At 44.8% G+C, this 18,319-nt stretch overlaps 1 protein-coding gene across 1 annotated transcript in view; it reads right to left on the reverse strand.

The window, feature by feature from the left end:
- The window catches only part of MTUS2 (microtubule associated scaffold protein 2), a 459,381-nt gene that overhangs the window by 135,239 nt on the left and 305,823 nt on the right, over nucleotides 1-18,319 (reverse strand). The window contains 1 exon segment of the mRNA XM_033236324.1: nucleotides 10,212-10,423. Coding sequence (XP_033092215.1) covers nucleotides 10,212-10,423 — 212 coding nt within the window.

The following is an 18,319-nucleotide window of genomic DNA, read 5'->3' on the forward strand; positions in this document are numbered from 1 at the left end:
CTGTCAGAGATGCCCCTCCATTTGGCTTCTGCGAGATGGGATTCTCCCCTCTCCTGCAACACCTCCCACCAGCTCCTCTCTCTCCTTGCCAGGCCTATTGTTCCTCGCCTGGCCCCATGAAGGACGCACAGGCATCTCCCAAGATGTTGTCCCAGGTCCGCTTCCCTCCTCTGCATATGCCCTCCTGTGAATCTCATCCCTTTTATATCACTGTGCGTAAACCACCCTGAGCTTGCTTCTCTAGAGCCTCCCTTTTCTCTACTGACATCTATACCTCTGCTTAACTCCCTCATGGAGATCTCAGCATAACCACACAGAAAGAGTCCCGGAAATCAACACAGGAGGCTGTACCAGCTCTGGAAGGATGCAGGATGGCAGGAAGCATAAAGCGCGTTAATTTTTTTGAATTATTTTTTATGGATACATATTTGTACCTATTTATGGGGTGTATTTGATATTTTGATAAATGCATTGAATGTTTAATGATCAAATCAGGGAGTTTAGGATATTCATCACCTCAAACATTTATCATTTCTTTGTGTTGGAAACATTTCAAATCTTCTCTTCTGGCTATTTTGAGATGTAACAATATATTGTTGTTAACTGCAGTCACCCTACTATGCTATCAAACATTAGAACTTATTCTATCTAACTGTAAGCATTAACTCAATTAACGCAAGGGAAGCAGCAATTCAGAGCCACCTTGCAATTCCTGGAGAGGATGAGTGGGACACAGGGTACTCCCAGGAGGTGGGACAGGTGATACATGGGTTAGAAGTAGAATCTGGGAGGAAAAAAAAGAAACAGTACAGGTCCCCTGGCATTGCTTTATTTTTCCCCGGACTTGAGGGCTCACTGATGCATAAAATGTACAGTTTCAGAGCAGATTTCTTCAAGGGAACCCATGGCCCCTTTAAACATTTCGGAGCTGTATATGCACATAATTCCTAAGTTCTCAGCAGTCTGTGATTTCTGTGTGGGTGTTGTTGGGGCTGGGGTGAAGTGGGTTCACATCCTTTATCGTCTGCGTATCTTGAACCCTTTCAGTTGTCAGGTTCACAGCCTGATCCTCAGGCTCTACATCTGCCCTCTCCTTTCCACTAGGACTCCAGGTCCCCCCGACCCTTCTCACCTCTTGTCTGGATTTTTACTCCACTGGCAGAGCCTCCTACATGCTTTCCCTACATGGGGTTTTCTTGCTGCCATCCATCTCAAACCTGGCACAGAGTTAATCTTCCTTAAACACAGCTTAAAGCACAGCGCCGCAGCTGTTGTCCAAAACTCAGGGCCTCCTGCCTGCCTCCGCGAGTGCCTCCTCTCTTTTATTTGCGATTCAAGTCCCTGAACTCTTCAGCCTCATTCCCCGCCATCATCAGTCCTGCACCCAAAGCTTTAGGCAAATTAGACTCTTAATCTTCCACAGAGTGGTCCTGCTCTCTCCCCACACTGCACCACTCTCTCCTCAAGTTCTTCCTGCTGCCTCGGAAGGCCCGATTCCTCCACCTTTGCCTGCTGAGATCCTATGTGTTCCTTGGCCCACTTCACAAGCCACACTCCTCTCTCAAGGCGCCCCTGCCCTGGGTACCCTGGCTGCTTGACAGGCTTCACAGTCCACTCTGCCCTCCCATGATTTCAGTGAGCATCTCTTCCCTAGAATTGGAACTCAGGGGCTGAGATGTGGTTTTCAAATCATCCATTTACCAAGTGGATGGACCACAGACAGAATGACTAGGATGGACCATTCCCTGTGTTTGGAACTGGAGATGATTCAGGGTGTGTGTCTACTGAGGAGGAGGCGGAGGGATGCAGACCCAGGGAGGGAGGCTCGCATCATAACCTGCTACAGGCGATGAGGTGCCAGTTTTAGTCCCACATAAGAGGCACTCCAAAAGCCACTACGTCTCTCAACTCCTGCTAGAAACCAAATGCCAAAGGAACGAAAGAGAAGGCTCAGCCTCAACAGGCAACTACTAGAGGGTTATCTCTCTCCCCATCTCTCTTTGCACTTGGTGGTGTCTCCAGGGAATAACATGCTAGAAACAGATTCGTGATTCAGACGCTCCACAGATGTTTGTTATTTAAAGGATTTTCCCAAAGAGAATAATCTAACTTATATTTTCAAAACTGTGATGGTCCCATACCAGGTATGCTTAGAGCAGGCCACAGGGATCAATAGGCATACCCTACCCTCTGAGGAAGGGCAGAGCACTTGCTGGTGCTTAAGTGTCATGCTCTGCCAACTGAGCAGCAGGCAATGATTTTCTGGTATTTAAATAATGCTTGATATGGTTTGGCTGTGTGCCCACCCAAATCTCATCTTCAGTTGTAGCTCCCACAATTCCCACGTGTTATGGGAGGGACCCGGTGGGAAGTAACTGAACCATGGGGGCGGGTCTTTCCCATGCCATTCTTGTGACAGTGAATAAGTCTCACAAGATCCGATGGTTTTATAAAGGGGAGTTTCCCTGCACAAGTTCTCTTCTCTTGTCTGCCACCATGGGAGACGTGTCTTTCACCTTCTGCTATGATTGTGAGGCCTCCCCAGCCACATGGAACTGTGAGTTCATTAAACCTCCTTCTTTTGTAAATTGCCCAGTCTCAAGTATGTCTTTACCAGTAGTATGAAAACAGACTAATAGAACACCCCACAGAGTCAGAGGCACTGAATTAAATCACAGAGCCTGGGCCTGACAGCCCCTTCATTCTAGTCTTGTCCTTGAAACTGGACCCTTAGTAACTCCATTTTATAGAAAAACTGAGGTCTAGGAAAGTTAATAAACTCATCTCTCACAGGAAAGAGGTTCTGGGGCTGAGACAATCATATCTCCTCTCTTTAGGGAGTCATTATTTTTGAATATTGTTTTTCCTTTGACTTGTGTTTAGATGGAGGGGAGTTTACAGCATTTATTTTAATAAGTTGCCAGTGACATTTAAGTGAAGACTTTGGTATCTGCCAGAGGCCATGGGTCTAGAAAGGCTGGGTGGGATGGCCAGGTGATACTCCATGCCCCATCTGCTCTGTGGCCTCTCTGGCCTGCAGGATGGCTATGCTGAATTCTGTATCCCAGAATATCTTAAAGGCATACACTTTTACCACAGACCAGGTTTAACCAACTGCCCACCAGGGTCTGGGGAAAGCCTCAGGCCTCTTCTGCAAAGGAGCGGCTGAAATTCACCTTTCTTCTCCCATGGCACCTATCTGCCTTCAAAAGAATGTCATTTGGGGCCGGGCGCGGTGGCTCAAGCCTGTAATCCCAGTACTTTGGGAGGCCGAGATGGGCGGATCACGAGGTCAGGAGATCGAGACCATCCTGGCTAACATGGTGAAACCCCATCTCTACTAAAAAATACAAAAAAAAAAAAACTAGCCGGGCGAAGTGGCGGGCGCCTGTAGTCCCGCTACTCGGGAGGCTGAGGAGGAGAATGGCGTGAACCCGGGAGGCGGAGCTGCAGTGAGCAGAGATTGCGCCACTGCACTCCAGCTGGGTGACAGAGCGAGACTCCGCCTCAAAAAAAAAAAAAAAAAAAAAGAATGTCATTTGGCCGGGCGCGGTGGCTCAAGCCTGTAATCCCAGCACTTTGGGAGGCCGAGACGGGTGGATCACGAGGTCAGGAGATCGAGACCATCCTGGCTAACATGGTGAAACCCCGTCTCTACTAAAAAATACAAAAAACTAGCCGGGCGACTTGGCGGGCGCCTGTAGTCCCAGCTGCTTGGGAGGCTGAGGCAGGAGAATGGCGTAAACCCGGGAGGCGGAGCTTGCAGTGAGCTGAGACCCGGCCACTGCACTCCAGCCTGGGCGGCAGAGCGAGACTCCGTCTCAAAAAAAAAAAAAAAAAAAAAAAAGAATGTCATTTAATTACCACCACCAACAAAACCCAAACAAAAAAGCACATTGATGACAAAGCATAAGTGAGATGAGCTGAATGGGACAATTAGTTTTCACCTTGGTCAGGTATCTATTCTCATCTTATTGCACCTTATTGTGAAATTTATATTATCATCAATAGAGTTGAGTTTTATCAGGCTTCAGTACCAAGGATCTTCCATGAATGTTGAGAAGACTTTGCTATTTTGAGTTTCATTTTCCACTGACCATGATGTTTTGCACGACTGACACCACAGGCCAAGGGTTCTTATTACTTCAAAGAGCTGCTTGGCATAGCTGGGGGATTCTATCCCTTGATATCAGGAATATTTTGATGTCTGGGGGTTGTGCTAAAAAATTCCTTTAGCTGAAGTCCTACAAGTGAAACCATACAGACACTCATGGTTCTTTTAGCGAAGCACTGTGGGGGCACTTATTTTTGTGACACATAATATTCTTTCAGAACAGCAACCATAGGAACCATTAATTTGCCTTGAATTTACCACTTCACTAGCACTCTCTACTGTGTTATACGCTGAATAACTGTCAGAAATGCCACCCTAAGTGCTCACATTTTCTTTAAGCCTTTGGTTATTCACGATAAAATTAAGGGAAGAGAAGGTAATCGCAGAGCATCATTTATAAGTGGGAGAGGCACAAAACACTATGTTTGAATGACCATGTTTTGGATTTAGGAAGCAACAAAGAGCTTACTGTTTTCAATTCTGACCAGGTATAATTACTGCCCAGAAAGTGCCACTCAGTGGGAAAATCTCTGAAATGTGAAGTCCTTTGGCTGGTGGATGTAACAGCTTCTCTACTGCTTTAGGAGCTCAAGAGCAACATTCATTCTGACGAATCCCTGAATTTAAAATCTGCATGCATTAAACAGATAAAGCTAGCGAGCCTTTATTTTCCAAAGGGGTTCTACTGCTGTCTCTTCTCTCTTCCCCTTTAACACACACCCTGCCCTGACGCACGAACCAACCAGGTGTTATGGAGCACTCAAGGTGAGCTGGGGCCAGCTTCACTATGAGGAGTCTGCAATCCATACTAGAGCAATCACTGCACTTTCAAAAATAGTTCCCCAGTGACTAGATCTCTATTCAGAAGCCATTAACTAATTTACCAAGGGCTTAAAGATATGCAGGGAGCAGGGGCACTCTGCAGACAGCAGGCGTTGGATGTTCTCGTCCCAATATGCTTTCCTTCCTCTTTGCTCAACCCACATTCTGCTTCTCTCTCCATCCTGCTCTTCCAAGACTCCTTCCCATTATCAATGATGAGGCTTCCACTTGAGCACATAGCATTTTTTTATGGCAACAGTTTAAACCATTACGTCATTTTCTGTGTGTTTAGCTTTTAGTTTATTGTTTCATCTGTTTTGCAATTGTGCATTCCCCCCTTAATACATCAAAAGCACCCTGATGATTGTGAGGAGAGGGAGAAATAGCATCATAACATAGTGGAAAAACATGGGTGTTGGGTGTGGCCTGGCCTGGTGTTTGTATCTTGGCTCCATCATTTTCAAATTATATTGTCTTCAGAGGACTACGCAAACTCCCCGAGCCTCAGTTTCCCCAAGTATCACATGAGGATGAGATCTACAACAGCTATGGTTGTTGTGAGGGTTAAAATAACGTCTGTTAAGTGCCCAGGACATAGGAGATGGTCAATAAATAAGAGCTCTATTGTTAAAGTTCTACCTCTTTCTTTTTTGAATCCTCCCTACCTACCCACCCCATAGGGTACAGGCAGAGTTGCTAAAGATTGTCTACTAATATATGTGAACTAAAGGTGAAAGGCTGAAGTTCAAATATACAAAATGCATAAACAATAGACATACTCCTAACTAACAACAACAAGACATAGAGAAAGCACATATGGCAGAATGTGAAGAAATGTTAAATATGAATTATGGGGTATTTGGGTTTTATGCTTTCCACTATTCTATATGAATTTTTTTTTGTGATAAAAGGTCAAATAATAAAAGCCATAAAATATATACACACTTTGAGAAGAAGGAGATTGGTGCATTATTAATTTTTTGGTAAGCTTAGAGAGTTCAAAAATGCTTGACATTCATTTTCAGGTCTTTTATGCCTAAACTATTTAATAACACGTAAAAAAATTCAAAACCGTAATCTACGATCACATTCATAAAGTTAACAAAAGAAGACAAGAAGAGATATGAAAAATACTGAACAAATATAATAAATCTGATTAAAAGTAACATGAAAATCCATGTACCCTCAAAGGTAATGTATATAAAACTCCTGCAGGGATGTTGCTGCAGGGTGAGGACCATCCTGTGGATTGTTTCATGGATGAGCCACCAGGGGATGCTAAAGAGTAGCATTCCGGGGAACCACACAGCAAGAGCACCACCACGCCATTCAACCCGACCCTGAGAAGCGCGAGTCCCTGAGAGTCACACTCATTACTATACCACCTGGGGGTCTGGGAGCACAGATTTAGCAGATCTGTTTGGCCTTTGGTGAGGAACATGCCTTGCTGCAGGGGCACAGCTGCCTGCAACCAGCGCAAGTGTGAGGCTGCTGTTGGCACCTAAGTGTGGCATCTTAGAATCCCCAGACGCCGGGCTGAGGCTGTGTTAGGGCTGACAACTTTCACAGCTACTCTGCCAGGAGCTATAAAGCATGGGGCAGAGAAGGGAGATTCTTATCTGGGCTTCTAATTCTTTTTCTCTAGTGGTGAGGCTTACTTCCAACATTTATTTAAATTAACAGCATCAGCACATTCAGGTAAAAATATATAGCAGTAACTGAAGAGCTATATTAGAAAATTATTTTCATTTTTATTTTTAAAAAATGTATTTTGAGATGGAGTCTCCCTCTGTCACCAAGGCTGGAGTGCAGTGGTGCAATCTTGGCTCACCTCAACCTCTGCCTCCTGGGTTCAAACAATACTCCTGCCTCAGCCTCCCAAGTAGTTGGGATCAAAGGCACGTGCCACCACATTCGGCTAATTTTTTAAATTTTTTTTTTATTTTTGGTGGAGACGGGGTTTCACCATGTTGGCCAGGCTGGTCGAGCCTGGCCACTAAAAATTATTTTTTAAAATTATTTGTAAAGTACATTCCAGGCCAAGCTCTTCAGGAGCTTTGACTGTGTTTTCACCTTCTCCCACTTGAGAGTAAAATCCTTGAGGTAGATCCTGACAGATATCTTTGCACTCAGAAAAGAATGTCTGATGGAATATTTGTCAAAAAAGTGCCTTTGCCAGCTGGGCATGGTGGCTCATGCCTGTCATCCCAGTGCTTTAGGAGGCTGAGGCAGGAGGATCCCTTGAGGACAAGAGTTTGAGACCAGCCTAGGAAACATAGTGAGACTCATCTCTATAAAGCATCTTTGCACATTAATTCACTACATTCTCACAATGACTTCGTGAAGAATTATTATGAATTCTATTTTAAGTGGAGAAAACTGAGATTCAAAGTTAATGAGTCAGCCAGGGGGAAAGAGAGCAAGGACAGGGATGTTATTCCTACAGTGATGATGACGAAGTGCACAGAGGGGCAGGAACTTGCTCAAGGTCTCCCCACTGGATCAGGGCAGAGATGGAACTGACTCTGGGTTAGCACTGTGTCCTCTCTCCACCAGAGCATGCTCTGCAGATGAATATGCTACAGTGTACAAAAGATACACGTGCATTCCTTACAGGATGGAATTCTGGCAGGGCCTTCTAACCAGTACAGCAAAGAGATCATGCATTTTCAGGCTATACAGGTCATACTTCCTCAAAGCTGGCATGCTCGACTCAGACCATATCTCATTCACAATACTAGTGCATGGATTTCCCACCAGTGTGACATGGGGTACCTTGGGTTCTCCTGACCTGGTAACTTCAGAGGGCTCCATTGTTGAAGGTTCCAAGGCTGCTTTGCCTCTATTTTCCCAGATTCTCCACCCCACGTCACACCTCCTGGTCTAATTGGGTATTACTAGCAAATTCTCAAATCCATCACCTTAAACTACATGGCATGCATGATGGCCTGCATAAAAGATGCTGATTATGTTCAATTAGGACTTTAATTTTTTTAAAAAAACATTTTACCTTCCGTTTTTTCTTCTGGCATTTATCTGGCGAGAGAGCGAGCGTAGAGATCAGAAAGATAGGGAAAAAAATACATTGTGTGGGAGGTGAAAGGCCACGGTCATTTTTGAAGCTCATTTGGAGTTACTGGTTGTGATTTACTGAAAAGAAAAGGAAATTCATGTCCACCATCCCTCTTGCTCAAATGTCATGCCAAGTGCAGCTGTAGTAGCAGGGAGGTCCAGTGGAGACGCCTGCAAATCACCTGCCAGCCGCTGTTGGTCTCTGGTTTGAGAGCCACGTGCGTGCCGCAAAGAAGTAAAACCCATGGTCTGCAGGCCAACAAGGAACTTTCCTGGAACACGGAAATGCATAACTACAGGGACCCCTAATTCTGGCACAGTTACTCTCTCGCCTGCCATGATCCCCAAAGTGGGGCCTAATAAAAGCTCCAACTTCTAGAACATGGAACATATTATCAATATGTTATATCAATATCTATTGCTTTGTCCAACCTGACTCTTTGGATGACGTCTGAAAGGTGGAGTCCCACAGCAGGCAGCACGGCGATATAAACTATATCAACAGGATCACTGAACTTCAAGGAACAGCCCTGTTTTCCTCTTTAGGCACAACCTGACAGTCAGTGGGAAATACGACGAAGCACCTTCCCTAACTGCAAAAATGCTCATCTTGGCCATGCCCAGTCAGGCCCCTGGGCTCCTTGAAGATGTGCTTGTAACTTTCTTACAGGGGTGAGTCTTCAGCCACTTTATATACACTTACCAGATCACATCATGCATCACGACTAGACCAGAAAGGAAGGCGTGAAATTCACATTGGCCATTTTCTGCTGGGGTTAAAATTCTGGTTGGGGAGGAGGCTGAAACTATTGGTAAAATGGAAATTTCAGGGTTGCCTATTCATCTTGTCATTTATTACCACAACAGACTGATAAATGGCTCTTTCTGTTGAAAGCCTTAAACAAACAAAAATAACAACAACAAAAAAACAGCAGCTCAGGCTTCTATACTGGAGTAGAGCGGAAGATGAAGGATGCCATAAAAGGCCAAAAAGGAAGCTGCCGGGGGACATGGAGTCACTTCACATTCTTCCGCTTTTCTTTTGAAATTGGCCAGATATTTCATTAATTCACTTTCTCATTTGGAGAGCATTTATACAGCACTTTTACTTCCCCCCATGTATAGATACCAGGAGGTCCACACATGAATCTCAAAAATGTGCATTTATTTTATTTTATTTTTTTTGAGGCGGAGTCTCGCTTTGTCGCCCGGACTGGAGTGCAGTGGCCGGATCTCAGCTCACCGCAAGCTCCGCCTCCCGGGTTTACGCCATTCTCCTGCCTCAGCCTCCCGAGTAGCTGGGACTACAGGCGCCTGCCACCTCGCCCGGCTAGTTTTTGTATTTTTAGTAGAGACGGGGTTTCACCGTGTTAGCCAGGATGGTCTCGATCTCCTGACCTCGTGATCCGCCCGTCTCGGCCTCCCAAAGTGCTGGGATTACAGGCTTGAGCCACCGCGCCCGGCCAAAAATGTGCATTTATAATGTTTATGCTTTTTCTCCCCCAAGGACACCTTGGTGACTTCAAGGTGGAGCACAAATGCAGTGGGACACTAGGCTCCCACCTCTGTCCCCCGGGGAAAGGCTGGGAAGTTTAACTGCTCCATGGTTAGTAACAGATTCAGTATACACACACAGATCCAGACATTTGCAGAGGAGAAACCAAATTCCCTGCATTTTCAGAAAAATGGAGGGTACAGGGAGAATCCGAACCTCTCCCCATGCTGCTCTGGGAATTGGGGCCATGGCCCTGAGTCCCAGGCCATGCACGTTCCATTGTCCACCAACAGCCGAGGTGGACGGGACTGTGGCCTGTCTCCCTTTGATGTGATGTGAGCAGAAATGTCGGAAAGTGACCTCTCCCTTCGAAAATGCAAACAACCACATGCTCCATTTGCTGCAAAGATCTCACCTGCAAAAACGTTCCTGTACATCCTTTCCTTTCATTTTTTACATAATTTCCTCTTTCGGAATGAAGATTATTAATGATTCTTCCCAGACATATTTCTTTCACACCTAAGGATAAATGTGGCTCCCCAAAGATGATGGGACACCTCAGGAGATTCTGCCTGAACTCCCGAAAATCCAAACTCCACTCTGATCAAAACTCAAACCCAAAACAGCAACACACACAAAGAACTGTTACTATCACCACCCTCTCCCCCAACCAAAATGCCCTTGGACCTTCATGAAATGGGGCCTCACCTTTCTAAAGAAATGCTGCGTGGCCACGGCAAGTGCATCAAAGCTGCAGACGGCCCTCTTCAGCTCCCCTTGCACGACGCCCAGCTGTCTGGTCTGCCGCTCACACCGCTCCTTCAGCCGCTGCACCAGCTGCCGCTCAGCCTCACGGGCCTGCGGGTCCAGCTTGGGCGGAAACCCATTTCGAGCTGCCGCAGTCCTCTGCTTTGGGTATCCTGTGAGAAAGAAAACCAAACTCCAGTCACCTGTGAAAAAACACACAGCACACAGGTGACAATGGTTTCTTATGACAAAGGAGTTCTTCAAGTGAGAGAAGAAATTGTCCACGGTTTGTCATCTTTAAGGATTGAAAAGAAAAAACAGACAGGGACCAAAATTATTGTTCCATTAATGTGGTTCTAAGTGCAAGGTTTCATGCTTGGAAAAAGGATAATAGACAAAATCGCCAAATTCCTTCCAGCTTCCGACACTTCTAGGCTTGCTTGGATAAAGAAGCTTTTTTTTTTTTTTTCTTAAAGGAGATTGCTCTTTGAAAATGTCTAATGGGAAATCAATCAGTCAATCCAGATAGAAGTCAGACTTATAATCATCTAGCAACCTTTTAATTGGGCACCAGAGAATAACACCTTGATGCCCCTTTCTTCGCCTTAGAGGCTACTCTAGTGACCCTTTTCTTCAATGTCAAGTCCAAGTCACAGCCCTGGCCACCTCTGCTCTAGCAACTTCCGACTTTAAATTCCTACAGGACCAATGTCTTGTGAGGTTTCCTGCAACACATCCCTCCAATGTGACTTGATGCCTCCTCCGTGGCTAAAGGTGCAGTTTGAGCCATCATCCCCTCTCACTCTCTGATAGGAAGCCCTGCGTCCTCTCTTCCTTCACTACGCCACAGCCAGAATAACCTTTTCACACGTGAGGCAGGTCATGACCCGTGTGGACCCCTCTGCTCACTTTCTCTCGCAGTAAAAAGAAAGTCCACACACCTCACCACGGCCTGCAAAGCCTTCTGTGACTTGGCTCCGGCCAGGTGAGTGTGAGGGGCTGTAGGGCCACAGAAGAAGGGGCAAGCAGCTCTGCCTGGGGTTGAGGACAGGGTTTTGGGGGTAAAGGAGTGGTGATTTTTAGGTTGAAGCTCAAAAAAAGAAAAGGCAAGGTCCCCCAAAATAGCACAGAGGAAAGCACTCTACCATGGCCCAAGACCCGTGGGTGGGCAGGCGCCTTCCTCTGGTCCCTCTGTGGGAGGTGCAGACAGACCCGGGACCCGCAGGCAGTCAGAGAACCCCTGCCATTGACAATGGGCTTACATCTCAAAGGCACGTTCTTTCCTTCGCTCTAGTAGATCACACTCCTAGAGGACATGACACAGACACTGACCAGCACCATCATAAATCCACGCATATTTCAAATGTTTTCTTCCTCCTCTTTTTTCCTCTCCAAGACACCAGGGAGCAACATATAAAACAGATCAGAAAATGGTAGCCCCTTCAGCACCTGGTGGACGCAGACAACGTAGAGTAATGGGTTTGTGAATGTGCAAGTGGCCTCATCTTTTAAGGGGAAAGTGGTTAATTGATCTAAATGCTTCTAGTGGTTAATTTAAGGGTAACCATGCTAATTCTAATTAATTCCTTCTCCTCTCAAAAAGTCATCAGAGATTGCCATGTAACCTCACATATGGCATATCTTAAATTATTCTGACTTAATAGCAGAATGTGAAATCACTGCTTCATCGAAACTGTCTTTATGATAGCAGAGTACATAATATTCCAGAAAACTCACTTGCTTGTTGTAGGCAAATCAACCTGAATATGCCCTTTATCTCAACATTCTCAATGCTGAAAACAAAACAAATATGACTACCAACTAAACATCATCAAGAAAAGGTGAGAGATTTTATTGCCTGTATTAAACTCTAAGACACAGCTTAAGACCAAAGATAGATTTTTTCCCCCCACAATTGCTGTTTTCCATTTTATTGCTGTGGCTGGTGATTTTATAAAACACTTCAGTGCTTTAATTAATTTGTTGAGGTACCAGGTGCCTGACACTGTTACAATAGAAGGCACTTCTTTTAGAAATCTAAAGGAAATAATAAAACAATTTCCAGCTCAGTGAATTAGAACTAATTGTAACCTATGGTACAGAGAGTCACCTCTGAGCTTGTGGACGTTAGCAGGCGCTCACACTGTCATGTATTTTTGGATGTTAGATTTATTTCTGGGTAGGATAGCTCCTAAGAACGACCACCTTTAATAATATGATCATCATGATGTTAGAAATTATACTCAATGGTAAATGCACAATATAAAAGGATTCAGTGAAATTCTATTCTTGGCACTTACTTTGATATTGGTGTCATTATTATATTGCTTTTACTCACCTATTCAAAATTCCAGTGTTCTACTGAACAATAGTGCAAAAAGCTCACCTCTTCTTCTGGGGCCAGCGAACAACTCGTGTTCTGAGCTAAGAAAGAGGCTCCCCTGACAACGCCAACTTTTGGGATCAACACACCAAGTGAAAGTTTGGCGGCTCTGTGACACCAAACTACCTTGTGAAACCAGTCCTGGTTCAGGACGGGTGGCACTCAATCACTGTCAGAGCACAGATCAAGGCTCCGGCACCTCAGACTTTAGGAAGGAAAAGCTGAGAAACAAAGTTGATTGTAGAGTTCTCTATTGCTTTAAGTTGAAAAGGGTCCTGCCATTCTCTAAACATATCCCGCGTGACTTTGCCTAGGACTAATAATCATTGTACTGTCACTGGCGTACTGTCACTGGCAGTCTTTTGCCTTTGCTAAAAACAGTATTCTCTCTCGTGCTGTCGATCTTTGTTACTACTTCTATAGCTGATTCCTTGAAGTACTGTCCGTCACCTCCTTTCCTGTCCACCCACATGTCAGACGGTCCCCAAGGTGGTGTATAGAGATCGCAGCTCAGGCTCACTGGCACCTTGGGGATGGACAGCTTCTGATGAATGAAGATCACCAACACAGCCAGCTTCAGCTGTTTCAGAACAGGTGTTTGCTTCTCATTTCTCTCTCAAGAGCCAGCACACAGTGAAGCTAGAATGCACATCTGCTTAGGAAGCACCAGCTGTGTGGGATAATTAGATGGCCAGCTTCTGGAGGGTGGTGGTTACAGGCAGCTCACAGGGCACATGGTGGGCCTGGGATGAGAAGTGGTGTTGGTGTGGTGGTGACCCACTCCTGACCTCTTCCCCATCATATTTCTCAGGAAGAGCCACCGTGCAGGCGTTAAAGGAGGGGCATGTCATGTTCCCCCACGACACTTTTAGATGTAGGAGTGTTTTGTTATCACCTCCTTCCCTGCTCCTTGCAGTACTTCTATTGCTTCTGGGGTGGTCTAAGGTTCAAAGCAGAAAAGCAGGCAAGCATGCCACTGACCTCACTGCAGGCAGCCAGAATCTACTTACACGCTTTCCAAAGAAGTAACACTCTGGTCTCCTACAATGCCTGATTTCCACCCAGCTGAACTAGGAAATGGATATTAGTGAACAGAGGCCTTCAACACAGGGCTTACCAATGGATTCAGAATCTTTAAATGCAGGGAAAATAGAGTAGAATTGCCAATTTTTTACTCACTGGCCCTAGTACACTACCCAACTGTTAATGAGCCTTAACTCCAATGTAGTTCCTTTTCTGTGTGAAATATACAAGCAGAAATATCTAGATTAGTGTTTTGCCATGACCTACACACAAAGCTGACTTCACATGCATGCTTCATGTCATGTGGTTTTTGGCGACAAAACCATTTGACACCTTCTATTCAGCACTTACTCTGTGAATGAGACTCTGCAAGGCACAGCAGGAAATGAAAAGAAGTAAAGCCCAGTCCTTGCCCTCAGGCAATCCATTGTAATGTAGGGGCCTGGCCAGGCCTGGCTCTTGGTCTTCTGACTGCCTTGCCCAGGGCTCTTACCAATTAAGCACATTGCTGAACCACTCTACAACATCTCTAACAGATCTCCCTGGTTTGGGCGCATACTCTAAATCTAGAACACCCTCCTGCCATCTAAATTTTACCCCAATCGTAATTTCTTTGTAGCCATCCTACTGGCTACATAACTCTGGTCAGGAGAAGATAGAATCCATGCTAATCTCAGTGGCAGCTGGTAACTGTGAGGCCTCCAGCTGCCACTGAGGTGACCTTCTACAGCACAAAGGTGGATGCGAACAGTTCGCGTGCAAAGGCTAGGCATTGCGTGCAAACGCTGAGCACTGGAGAGGACACGGCCTTTGAAAATGGAAAGAAAATATTAAAAATTTATCGGCAGTCATCCAGTCCCTATCCAGAGGATTGTAATGGATGAAAAAACTTGGTTTAATTTTAAAGCTGGAAAGCTTAACTGACACAATAACACACAGTGCCGCATGGGAACCTGCATATTTATAACATCAGAGATGGCCCATGACCTTCACACCATAGACAAGAAGGCAAATAAGTATAGGACAGAACTTTGATAGCTTCCCACTTGAAGACAAAGCACTTCATGGGTTTGGTCAGCATCATAACAGAGAGCAGGACACCCTAGGGAGCCCATGCACTGATTTCTTTGTGGACTTGGACAGGCTTTATTTGTATTAAACCAATCTAAATTTATTTCAGAAAACGCTGCCCAGTGGCCCACTATTTTCCTACTTAGTACTAGCAATGGCTTGGCTGGGGTGAGCTGGTGGTGGGGAGAGGCTGAGCAGATGGCGTGTGGGTGGGGATTTCCTTCCAGCTGCTCCTAAGTACAGATGGGGGCAGGAATTACAAATTTGGGTAGCACCGGGCCATCCCATAAGTACGCCCTGTAGGAGCAAGGTGCTCCCAAGGTAGGAGCAGATTCTTTCATGTTTTGACGTACAGAAGAACCGAAAAAACACAAAGCTACAATCAGGGTTTCCAGATCCAACAATAAACACTTTGTTCATATAACCCACTCTCTAGACAAGACAAAACGTGGCATACAATATTTTCAACTTTAGGAAACTTATTGTTATTTACCAGAAGTACAGGTGCTATTTATCGAGGTAAATCTGAATCCCTTTTTTCTCCAAAGGTAAAAAATAGTGGTTTAATGGCGTTACGACAATTGCCAAATTTTTATATTCCAATATAGTTACTTCTGGCCAAGATGAAGTAAGTGGGATCAGACTTACCCTCTCATTTGAAACCAGCAAAAAAAAAAAAAAAAAAAAAAAAGCCCCAAATATACAAGACAATGGTTTTCAAGACATCAAACTTTAGGCAATGAAGCACAGTGATCCCTGAGAGTCAGAAAACAAACAAGGTGAACCTACAGTTGCTGAAGCTCATTACCCATGTGACTTTTCGAACTGTGGTGCGGGGAATCGGGGCACTCAGGTGGAGCCCGGAGGTTTCTCTGAGTTGAGAAAGTGGATCTGGGGGCTCAGGGAGGTCAGGAGTTAGAGCCTACAAAGTAGAGTACCAGAGAGGACTGAGCTCCACCGAGAGAATTCTGAGGATCTGAGGAGTGACCTCGAATTTTCAGCCAGGTTCTGATCAGTGCATGCCTGCCTGTGGAGAGAGGATCTCAGGTTGGGGACAGAACTCTGCCAAGGATTAGTGGGACAATACTTAGAGTCCACCAAAGGCCACAAATCGTTCCTGTTCCCAGCAGCCAGCGTGGAACACCTCACACTTCATGGGGCATCAGGTAAAGCACTCAGACAGGTTTTGCTCAGTAGTGTAGAAAAATTGGCCGGGAAGAACTGCTGATCAGTACCTGCCTAATAAGGCTGAAAAGCAAAACCCAGAATGATCAGACTCCTTCCGAGTGACATAACTTCACTCCAGAAAAAAACTTAAGAATACTATGGGGGCTAGGCATGGTGGCTCATGCCTGTAATCCCAGCACTTTGGGAGGCTTAGGCGAGTGGATTGCTTGAGCCCAGGAGTTAGGGACCACTCTGGGCAACACAGCAAGACCAACCTCTATAAAACATATAAAAATCAGCTGCGTGCAGTGGTGTGCATCTGTAATCCCAGCACTTTGGGAGGCTGAGGCAGGAAGATTGCTTAAGCCAGGGTTGATCATCCTCGGCAATATAGTAAGACCTTGTCTGTACAAAATCCTTAAAAAATTAGCCAAGTGTGGTGGTGCGTGCCTATAGTCCTAGTTACCTGGGAGACTGATGTGGGAGGATCGGTCGAGCCAGGAAAGTTGAGGCTGCAGTGAGCCATTATCTTACCACTGCCGCGATGGGCAACAGAGTGATACCCTGTCTAAAAAAAAAATACTATGGCAATAAAAATACATCCAATACTCATAAAGAAAAATTCACAATGCCTGTCATCTAGAAAACATCCCCTGGCATGCAAACAAGCAGGGTTATACCACCCATAATGAGAAGATGCAACCAATTGAAATTGACCAAAAGATGACACAGATAACAGAATTACTAGACAGGGACAGTTAAAGAGTTGTTGTAAATATATTTCATATGTTTAGAAGCTGGAGGAGTAACTTAACATGTCAAGTAAGACAAGGAAGACAAAAAAGACCTAAATAAGAACTGTAGAGAAAAAAATTCCAATGTCTGAGATGAAAAATACACTGAAAGGAATGAAGAGTAAATTAGATACTGCATAAGAAAAGATTCGTGGCACAAATTTTCATAGCAGCATTAACGATAGTAGGCAAAAAGTGGAAACGACCAAAATGCCGACCAACTAATGCATGGATAAACAAATTGTTTTATATCCATACAATAGAATATTATTCAGCCATCAAAAGAAATAAAATATTGATTCATGGATGAATGTTAAGAACATCACTAAGTGAAAGAAACAGACACAAAAAGTCTCAAAGCATAGGATTCCATTTATACAAAACTTCCAGAGTAGATTAAACCCATAAAACAAAAAATGAGACTAGTGGTTGCCAGGGATCACTGAAATGTACACTTGAAAAGGGTAAATTGTATGGCATGTGAATTACAGTTTAACTATTAAAACCACTCAATAAGGATATTTTGATAGGCCCATTTGGACACGGGGATATTTGGCTGCCATTTGATCAAAAGGCCGGCGTCAAAACAATTGCATGAGAATTTCCTATCTTTAAAATACGGTCTCTGCTATCAGGAAGGCTGGAGCTACAGAAGACTGACAGCTCTGACATGTTGGTGCTTTACATGCATCATCACTCACCTTCACCATAACCCTGCAGCATGGGTAAAATTTCCATTTCACAGAAGAAGAAACTGAGAAAGAAGTTGTATAATTTCCGCAAGGTCACACACGATTCACCAAATCAGGATTAAACTCAGTTCAGTCTATTTTCTGCCACTATCACCTGGCAAGATTTATAAAATGCAGGGGAAGCGTTTCTAGTGAAGGCAACTAAGAACCAACACTTGCAGATGCATACAAGAAGGGAACAGGCAGATGGGATTGTTCAAAGCAGCAAAGGAAGGAACAAGTTTCAGAAAGAAAGGAGTCATCAATAACATCAAATGCCAGTGCTAAGGAACAGGATATATCTATTAAGAATTACTAAGGCCAGGCACAGTGGCTCACTCATGCCTGTAATCCCAGCACTTTGAGAGGCCAAGGCAGGAGAATGGCTTGAGCTCAGGTGTTTGAGACCAGCCTGGGCAACATAGAAAGACCTCATCTCTACAAAAACAAAACAAAACCAAAATTAGCCAGGTATGGTGGTACATGCCTATAGTCCCAGCTGCTTGGAAGGCTGGGAGGGGATGATTGCTCGAGCTGGGGAGGTCAAGGCTGAAGGGAGCTGACATGCACTGCACTCTAGCCTAGGTGACAGAGTGAGACCCTGTCTCAAAAACAAAACAAAGCAAAATACCTTACTAACCAAGAAATCAGTAGTGGCCTTTATAGTAGAATAGTGGGGTGTCTAGATGGTAGCAGGTAGAGTCATTTATAAGCATGGGGACCGGGATGGGGAATATAAACAATTTTTTCTCAAGACTGGGTGTCCAGATGGGGAGAAAAATGTGTCAGAAATATGAGGGTCAGGGGATGTTTGTTATTCTGGCTTGTTTTGTTTTGGGGATGGGAGAAATGACAGAAAAGACAGTTCCTGCCATGATTCAATTTACAGTCCAGAAGGGG

This window comes from Trachypithecus francoisi, unplaced genomic scaffold (genome assembly GCF_009764315.1).
Source record: "Trachypithecus francoisi isolate TF-2019V2 unplaced genomic scaffold, Tfra_2.0 Contig01461, whole genome shotgun sequence".
Taxonomy (NCBI): Eukaryota; Metazoa; Chordata; class Mammalia; order Primates; family Cercopithecidae; genus Trachypithecus; species Trachypithecus francoisi.